General features: G+C 37.2%; 2 protein-coding genes across 2 annotated transcripts in view; one reads left to right on the top strand and one right to left on the bottom strand.

Annotated features, from left to right (window-relative positions):
• The first annotated feature begins 702 nt into the window (after positions 1-702).
• Positions 703-2,871, top strand: LOC131548485 (uncharacterized). Its single transcript, XM_058789791.1, has 2 exons — positions 703-1,262; positions 1,461-2,871. Exon 2 carries the CDS (start codon positions 1,517-1,519, stop codon positions 2,267-2,269), a length of 753 nt encoding a protein of 250 aa, XP_058645774.1. The 5' UTR covers positions 703-1,262; positions 1,461-1,516; the 3' UTR covers positions 2,270-2,871.
• A 3,576-nt stretch (positions 2,872-6,447) lies between these two features.
• The window catches only part of lrrc75bb (leucine rich repeat containing 75Bb), a 31,351-nt gene continuing 28,569 nt past the window's right edge, over positions 6,448-9,229 (bottom strand). The window contains exon 4 of the mRNA XM_058790058.1: positions 6,448-8,264. Coding sequence (XP_058646041.1) covers positions 7,700-8,264 — 565 coding nt within the window. The 3' untranslated portion in view covers positions 6,448-7,699. The remainder of the gene's footprint in view (positions 8,265-9,229) is intronic.

Genomic DNA, 9,229 nt, shown 5'->3' with positions numbered 1-9,229 from the left:
AGAGTAATGATATGCAAGTGCTATAACAAGTCTCAGTTAATTTAATATTTCATGGTTGAACAGTTCTACGGTTCGATGTTGGTTGCAACACGTTTTACAATAAAGTGTGAAAGCAGGTCATCTAGTGGCTAGACAAGTGAACGACAATCCATAAAGGTTGAAATCAAAATGATTTAAGGAACCAGATTTCTTCTAGAAGCATCTCGGTCTTTGATTAATTTAAAATGGCATTTAATATGTCTGGCCCTCTTCGTTTAGGAGTCACACTTGCCTCCTTAGCGGTCAAAAGTGACCGAAGCCTTGAAATGTAACTTTTTTTTTCTCAAGAAAATCAATGTAATATATTTTTGTTCAATAATATTTTTTGATTGTTATTTATGATTTTTAGGGAATTTTATGATACTATGCAATATTTATACAATTTTAATGAGCTATTTTCTCCACTAGAATTAATATATATATATTTATTTATTTACTATTTTTTAATAAATGCAATATTTCACATTAAAATAGAGTGAAGGCATTTAAAATCCATTTTTTTGAAGTGAGAATTGGGCCATCTGGAGGCATTAAAAAATAAAAACTTGTGTAATGTTGCGTAACCTCTTGTATTAGCACCCTATATAGATATATACAGAGGCTTTTGGATTCCCGTTGTTTTTTAGGCATAATTTCTTAATTTTTTTAGGTTTTGCTCTCCTTCTGTCCCCTGACGGAGGCTGAAGTATCCAAACTTTTTCTCTCCAACCATCCTACAACATGTCCTCTTGACCCAATCCCCTCGCACCTTCTGCAAGCAATCTCTCCCACGCTCTTACCGGCACTCACACACATCATCAACACATCCCTCCTCACAGGCATCTTCCCCACTGTGTTCAAGCAGGCTCGGGTAACCCCACTGCTCAAAAAACCTACATTAAACACTTCTCTTATAGAAAACTATAGACCTGTCTCTCTCCTTCCATTCATAGCGAAAACACTTGAACGTGTTGTCTTCAACCAGGTCTCATTGTTTCTTTCACAGAACAACAAACTGGACGCTAAACAGTCAGGTTTCAGGAGTGGCCATTCAACTGAGACTGCGCTTCTCTCAGTCACTGAAGCCCTGCGAATTGCAAAAGCCCATTCCAAATCATCAGTCCTCATTCTGCTGGATCTATCTGCTGCGTTTGACACTGTCAATCATCAGATACTCCTGTCCACTCTCTCATCACTGGGCATCACTGGAATTCCACTTCGCTGGTTTGAATCCTATCTCACTGGTAGGTCTTTCAGGGTGGCCTGGGGAGGGGAGGTATCCAAAGCACATACACTGGTCACTGGGGTTCCTCAGGGATCGGTTCTTGGACCCCTCCTCTTCTCCACATACACTACATCACTGGGTCCCATCATACAGGCACATGGATTCTCCTACCACTGCTATGCTGATGACACACAGCTCTATCTCTCCTTTCAACCAGATGATCCAACGGTAGCTGCAAGGATCTCAGGTTGCCTGGCGGACATCTCGGCATGGATGAAAGAACATCACCTTCAGCTCAACCTGGCAAAGACTGAGCTTCTTGTCTTTCCCGCCGCTCCAACTCTACAGCATGACATCACGATCCAGTTAGGTTCATCAACAATTACCCCATCAACTTCGGTCAGAAATCTTGGTGTAATCTTTGATGACCAGCTGACCTTCAAAGACCACATTGCAAAGACTGCTCGATCTTGCAGGTTTGCACTACACAACATCAGAAAGATCAGGCCCTTTCTGACGGAGAATGCTGCACAACTTCTTGTCCAGGCCCTTGTCATTTCTAGGCTGGACTACTGCAATGCTCTTCTGGCTGGACTTCCATCGAACACAGTCAAACCTCTACAAATGATTCAGAATGCGGCGGCACGACTGGTCTTCAAGGAACCCAAAAGAGCCCATGTTACACCTCTCTTTATCTCATTGCATTGGCTACCAGTCGCAGCTCGCATCAAGTTCAAGACAATGATGCTTGCTTATAGAACAACCACAGGCTCAGCACCCGCCTACATGCACTCACTATTAAGAATCTACATCCCCTCCAGAAGTCTGAGATCTGCTAGTGAGCGACGCCTCGTGGTACCATCACAAAGAGGCTCAAAATCACTCTCCAGAACGTTCTCGTTCACCATTCCTGGCTGGTGGAATGATCTTCCCACCCATATTCGGAGTGCTGGATCCCTGTCAATCTTCAAGCAACAGCTGAAAACTCATCTCTTTCGACACTACTTGACTTCACCCTACAGATAAAAAAAAAAAAAAAAAACTCTTTCTCCTTATTTATTCCTTCCCTTGCTAGCTTGTACTTATTTAAACAATGCCTGAGACTTGGTGTTTAAGGCACTTCGTTTGTCGGATTGCCTCTTCAAGATGAATCGCTTTATGTATTCCCCAAATTGTAAGTCGCTTTGGATAAAAGCGTCTGCAAAATGACTAAATGTAAATGTAGATATATATCTAGACATTCTAAAAGACTACTTTTTGTCAAGATTTAGATATTTTTGGTTAGATAAGTATCAGGTTTTACATTATGATTACAGTCAAACATTAAAATCTTGTTAAAAAGGAAACACATAGAAAGCATTTTTGTTACTCAGTATTTGATAATTAACAACAAAACAACAAAATAAGGAGTAGATAGTGATAATTCAAAACACTTTATATAAACATTTTGTAATTAATTGATATTTTATTCAATGTAATTCAATTAATGTTAACATATTTTCAAAATTTGCTCTGTTGCAGTTTTACCAGTTCATTTCTTTGTATATATGTATATGTGTGTGTGTGTGTGTGTGTGTGCACTTTGGATGGATTAAATGCAGAGCACAAATTCTGAGTATGGGTCGCCATACTTGGCCGTATGTCACTTCACTTTCAGAAATCTTTCTTTAATTAAATAATTTATTTTAAAAATGTCAGATTTCTGGCAGCAACAACAATAATAACAACCATGTAATGATGGCTTAATAAAGATAGCAAAATAATTTCAGAAATGATTTTTAAAAAGATTAACTGTAAAACTTATCAAACTTTTGTAAACTTCTAATATTAAACTTATTTTTTCAAAAGTGTGTGTTAAGCAAATTGTAATGGTAAAAACACTTCATAACAGAAATAAGCAGTCCTGGCCAGTCATGGTCCAGGATTCCATTGTCCAGTTTCTAAATTTAGAATCTTGATCTTAAAACAAATAATATTGCTGCATGATAAGCCCAAAAATGAACAAAATTACATTTATGGCATTTAACTTTCTTAATGCACATTTTATCAATTGAATAACATAGTATATTTGACTGTCCCACATTTGTCAAAACATGCTGTTTCTAAAGTGGGACAACAAAGTTTGCCTCAAATAGAAAATATTCTTAACACATTTTAACAAAATCATTGCAAAAATTGATGTACAAATAAACCGCAAATATAATTGTATAATAATTTAGAACATTGTTTTATTTATAACAGATTTATATCCTTAACATTATTTTTGTCACTGTCATTTCAGTGACATTTACAAGAGGTACTTCCCGGTTGATGATTTTCATGGCCATATTTCTGACATCCAGAAAGTCAAGTGATTTCAATAACTTGACACTCCTGCTTGAATTCAACACAAATCATGTTCACTTTAATGTTGTAAAAGAAGAGATAAATGCACTGAAGCTTAGGTGTCCCACATTAGTCAGTGTCCCACATTACACTAATCCACCCTATCACCTTTTATGAGTTCAGTGCAAAATGAGTTTCACGTTTAACATATAGTACAGTTGTAATGAGAAAATAGCTGAGAATCATGTGTGATTTTATATGTAAATGAGTTACATTGTACAGTAACCGCAGCCTACAAGAGAGAGAATGCAGTGGTTTACATCCACATTCATGATCTCTCAACCCTCAGGGCAAAACACAGCCACACGACACATCTATCTATCTATCTGTCTATCTGTTTATCTGTCTGTCTGTCTATCTATCTGTCTATCTGTTTATCTGTCTGTCTATCTATCTGTCTATCTATCTGAAAGAAGAAAAACAAAGTTCATACCATCACATAGTGTTAGATTACAAGCAAGATTGTTTCTGATAGGTGAAAGAAGGCAGAACATTTGCCATCTGTCATTGTGAAGTTATGCATGATGTACTTGCCAAAGTAAACAAACCTGAGAAAGGAGTGGGCAAGTTAATGAAATATGACTCCATTTGAAAACTTATGATACAAATTCCCAACAGTTCGTTATTAAGGTACTGTACCTTCAGCTCTGAAGCAACCTCAGTAAGAACTAAATCAACTAGTACAAACTAATAGAGAAAGTAAAAAAAAAAAAAATATATATATATATATATATATATGTATATATATATATATATATATATATATATATTTATATATTTATTTATTTGTTAATTTGTGTATTTGTTTATTTATTTATATTCTAATCTTTATTTGCATTCTTTGTCGATATTTTATTTTTCTAGGTCCTTTGTATGTTAAAGTAATTCCAACTGTTGTCCAGTTGGGGGCGACATTGACCATAAAACGTGAACCTTCAGTAGCCAAAGTGTGAGCTTTTACTGTAAAGGGAAATTGAAGTATTGTATGGCAAGCTGAAAACAAGCTTTTTGCCATTACTGATCAGTCAAAGGTTACCTAAAACATTCTTGAAACTCTTTAAAAATGTAAATGACAGGATAAAGGATTTTGATAGTGTTAGAGATGGGAGTACAGACAATTTTTAACAATTCCATTTTTGAAGCAAAATACAATGGGAATGATAGTTTACTCTTTTATTGAAGTACTTTAAATATAGATATATGATATTTTATATTAATATAAAACTAAACTGTACTTTAAAAACTTATCTTTCATTTAATGACGTTTATCCATTATTGATATAAATTTGTATTTAAATAAAATTTGAAGTGTATCATGTATTTAAAGTAATGTAATCATCATTAGTAAATAAGGCCTGCTATTGAATGTAGTAATTCACAGTGTAAACTCAAACCTCATGTGCAGATGTTGTGTCTGATTAAACCGAATGACACAGCGTATTTACAGGAAATTTCAAAATTGCAAGAAAGAGACACACCAGTCTAGTTTAGTTTTCCCAGAACTTTTCTGGTCTTCCAGGAACACTATAATGTGCATGCAAAGTTTCATGCGGAAATTCCCGGGTGTCATTATGATTTAGATCTTAATGCTTGTTTTTATGAAGCCCATAAAAAGCGCAAGTAAAACCAGCAGACACTGACACAGACCCTCAGAGACTTTTAATGCACCCCAGGGACAGGCCTAGACCAAAATAAATGAATTTTGCAGCCAAGGTCATTGAAAGCAAGTCAAAGAGCAAACACATGGAGCAAATCAACCACAAATACCTCAAAACACATTGTTTACAAAGGACAGTGAACTCGCGTCAATCATATGGCACATCTGCACTTCACACAAGACAACTGAAGCTGCTGTTTCCTGTCACTGTGTGCAGTTAGAGAGTTCAACACATCAAAGGTCATTGACTTTTTCAGGGTTATATAAACCAATAACCTAATCCAAGGCTACTACAGATGAGATTAAAAATAATTCATTATATTTTCATTTAAATCACCTCTCTATAAATTCGAACTGCTGTCAATCTGTTTAGCCATATGATGCAGAAATTATTCATGCAATTATTAAGAGAAATTAATTATTAAGCCTCGTTTTGCTTCAAAACAAGAATATAATCATTCCCAATTTTGTTCTTTTTTTGAACAAGCATATTTAGTTACTTATTTAACATATGATTAAGGAGCTATATGAATAAAACAATCCTACACAGCAGTATAAGTTCTTTTTTTCTTTTTTTTTTTAAATAAACGAAAATAAGAAGATAATGAGAATGCTACATTAGCGAATTAGAGCTCTGTATGTGGTGTGGAGATCCAGCGGCTGCCTGTGAAAGCTGCCAGCTGTTGAAATGACTTATGGAGTCTCATTAAGAAAGTGCTGTCTGCTAACACAGAGCACTGTTCTCATTAAGCAAACAGAAACCCTCAGTATTGATCACACCAGGATGAGAAATGAAGAGAGGAAGAAAACCTTATCCAAACGAGCCTTTCACTTTGTACAGGACAGCACTACAGACTGGAAAGCAGATACTCACTAGCTAAAACACCGTGGTAATACACCACATACAGCAAATACGAGTATGGAAACCATGGTCTTATAGTACTTTTTTTCATTCATCAAGTTAGAAAGTTTAATTATACATCCCAGTACTTAGTGACAGCACTGCTGACTCCTGTAATTACTTACTGTACATGAATTCTGCGAAACAAATTAGAGAAAAACACATCTGGCAGGTAAAAAACAGGATAAATCCAATTCCTGTCCAGCCTGTATCTCAAAAGCACTTTGTCAAATGCCATCTCACAAACACAATGTCTGGTCTTTTACAATCAGTTTATTTCACACAACAAGAACAATCATTCATTAGTGTTTGTTATAAAACAGAAAGGAATAAAACATCCAGGTGCTTGAAGCAATTAGAGTCACACTAGAACTGAACACATTATCTTTGAACTACAAAGAAAATTTAGATGCTGGACACATAAACATGACCAAAAAACAAAACAAAACAAAAAACCAACTGGAGATGACCAGCCAACTAGAAAAGCCTGCCATGTAAAGTGCAAATCAGATACGCGTCTGTAAAGGAAAAACCACCTGTGGAGCAAATGGCATCATAACAAATCAAAAGGTCACATTTACTGTCAAACACTCGTGCATTCGCACACACACACGGCATTAATAATTAATAAATGATCTCTGTTACATCAAATTTGTTTAAAAAATACAAAACACCGACATGAATCAAACTTGTTTTTCCTACAAAAACATTGAAATCAATTTCACTGTGATTATACAAACATGGTTTTTGCACTGATGAAACACTTTATGTCTTATAATGTCATCCCTTGTTGCAAACTGGATGCGATTTAATGAAAAATAATCATGTCGGTTGTGTGGCACTGTTAGTCTCTCGGCTGCCTGTGTGTCCTGTTTAATGAGCTCTGGCTAAAGCTACATTTGCATCATAAACCTCCACAGAAAAACATCACACACACACAGACATCAGTATCCCTTCTAGCCCGCAGGCACTCCAGCAGCCTTTTTTCTCTCTTCTCTCACCTCTCCTCGCTCTCAGCGCTCGTCTAATTGAGGCGAATCTACCCTGGACGAAAGCTTTCTCAGAGGAGAGCATTTGGCCGTATCTGTCACAAGCCAAATGTGAAAGTTTCACATCAGAAGCCTCAAAGTTGCTGATGTGGGTGGCAAAGACTGGCTTGTGGTAATTGTTTTATGTCTTAAGAATTGGTCTCATTCTGTTATTTTATATGTGGTCAGTTAGTATTTGACCCTAAATTTAAGTTTAACGTTGCAAACAACAGATTCGCTGGTGCTTTCTGCAGCAACTGGACTAAAAAGTCCTGATCTTTCTTTCCCCCTTCCATTCTTTCAAAATCCCACCTCCAGGCACCCACTTTACATAACCATTTTGACTCATGGCACTCCATTTAGGTTTTGTGGGAAAAGGGTGCTTAATGCTTTTACAATTTTGATACACTGGACCTTTATTTGGAGTGTTAGAATAACAAAAGAACAATACCAAGCCACAAGGAAACGGCAGAGTCCATCACCTTTCACAGTAATGCAATGTATTTTTCTTCTACACTCCAGGGCTCCAGCACCAGATGGTCTTCCAGCTCATCCTCTTCATCCTCCTCTTCCTCGTCAAACACACTGATTTCCTCAGTAGAAGTCTCTAGGCAGTAGCTGCTGCCTTGACCCTCACTGTATTCATAGATGGTAGGTAGGCTGCTTCTCATTCCAAAGCGTCTGCGTAGGGCAACCAGCAACGGCTGAGGCACAGTAAAGATGTCCGCATTGTTGCCCAGGTCCACCCAGGCCAAACTGGGAAACTTTTTGGGGTCCTTAACCACCTCTATCAGGTCTTTAAGGATAGCTACAGTCAGCCGGTTACCATTGATTGCAAAGGTGGTGAGTTTGGGTAGCACTCCTAAGAATGGTAAAAGAAGTCGCAAGCTGTCATCTTGGAGCTCTGTGAAGCTCATGTCCACTGCCGTGACAGATGAACCATTGTTCTGAAGGTAGTATGCCACACGATGTAGATCACGGCCAGAAAGGGGGATACCAGACAGATCCACGGTATCGTTTGTTAATTTCTTTTTCAGTGTAGTTTTTAAACTGTGAAAGAAAAAAAATAGTGTTAGCATATTACATTAAATTACCACGCTTATAATATTATTGTGTCAGTCATGATATAAAAAATAAACATGGCGTATTTTTATTCCATTATTTACTCACACATTGTTACAGAATAATGTGGAGAGCATTTTAGAGTAATTTTAAATAGCAATGCAATATACCCATTCTTTTCATTTGTGTTATTTTCTGTTTCAAATGAGTTTTTGGGTTTAGAGCTTAAGTGACTACAGTCACATATGCACAAGTCCAGTGTATTATTCTCATGCAATGTAAGCTGCTTTTTGAGGCCAAGGCTTTCAAGAGTTCTAGAACAGACCTAAAGTTAGTGGTTGAAAAGAGACTTTCAAGGATAAATGTAACACGTTCTAAAGCAGGCCTGTAAAATCCCATTGAGGCACCACAAGAAAGCTCTTAACAAGTATTGGTGGTCCAGTGGTAGTGTTTTAGCCTGCCATGTGGGAGGCCTGGATTTGATTCCCGGCCAACGCAAATTGCCTTTTTAAGGACAAATGCCATGCTTTCTAAAACAGGCCTGTAAAATCCTGGCAAGGCAACACAAAAGAAACTAAATAGTATTCTCGTCCGCTAGGCGGGAGGCCCAGGCTGGATTCCTGGTCAATGTGGAAGTCATTTCTTTAAAATAATTTCTGGTCAATACAAAAGTCTCTTTTAAGGACAAAACTTTCATATGTTCTAAAATAAGCCATTAAAATCCCGATGAAGCAACACAAAAAAAGTGAAAGTGAAGTGACCAATACTTGGAATTTGTGCTCTGCATTTAACCCATCCAAAGCAAACACACGCACCCATTTATGCTGCAGCGCCCAGGGACTTGCTCAAAGGCACCTCAGTTGTAGTATTGAAGATGGAGAGAGTCACTCCACCCACCTACAATTTCTGCCAGACCTGAGGCTCGAACTCACAACCTTTGGATTACAAGTCCT

This window comes from Onychostoma macrolepis, chromosome 10 (genome assembly GCF_012432095.1).
Source record: "Onychostoma macrolepis isolate SWU-2019 chromosome 10, ASM1243209v1, whole genome shotgun sequence".
Classification (NCBI taxonomy): domain Eukaryota; kingdom Metazoa; phylum Chordata; class Actinopteri; order Cypriniformes; family Cyprinidae; genus Onychostoma; species Onychostoma macrolepis.
The sequence above is the reverse complement of the archived record's forward strand: the minus strand, read 5'-3'. Positions and strand labels throughout refer to the sequence as shown.

Coding starts and splice junctions, on each gene's coding strand:
- LOC131548485 (XM_058789791.1), top strand. CDS start 1,517: ATGAAAGAACATCACCTTCAGCTCAACCTGGCAAAGACTGAGCTTCTT.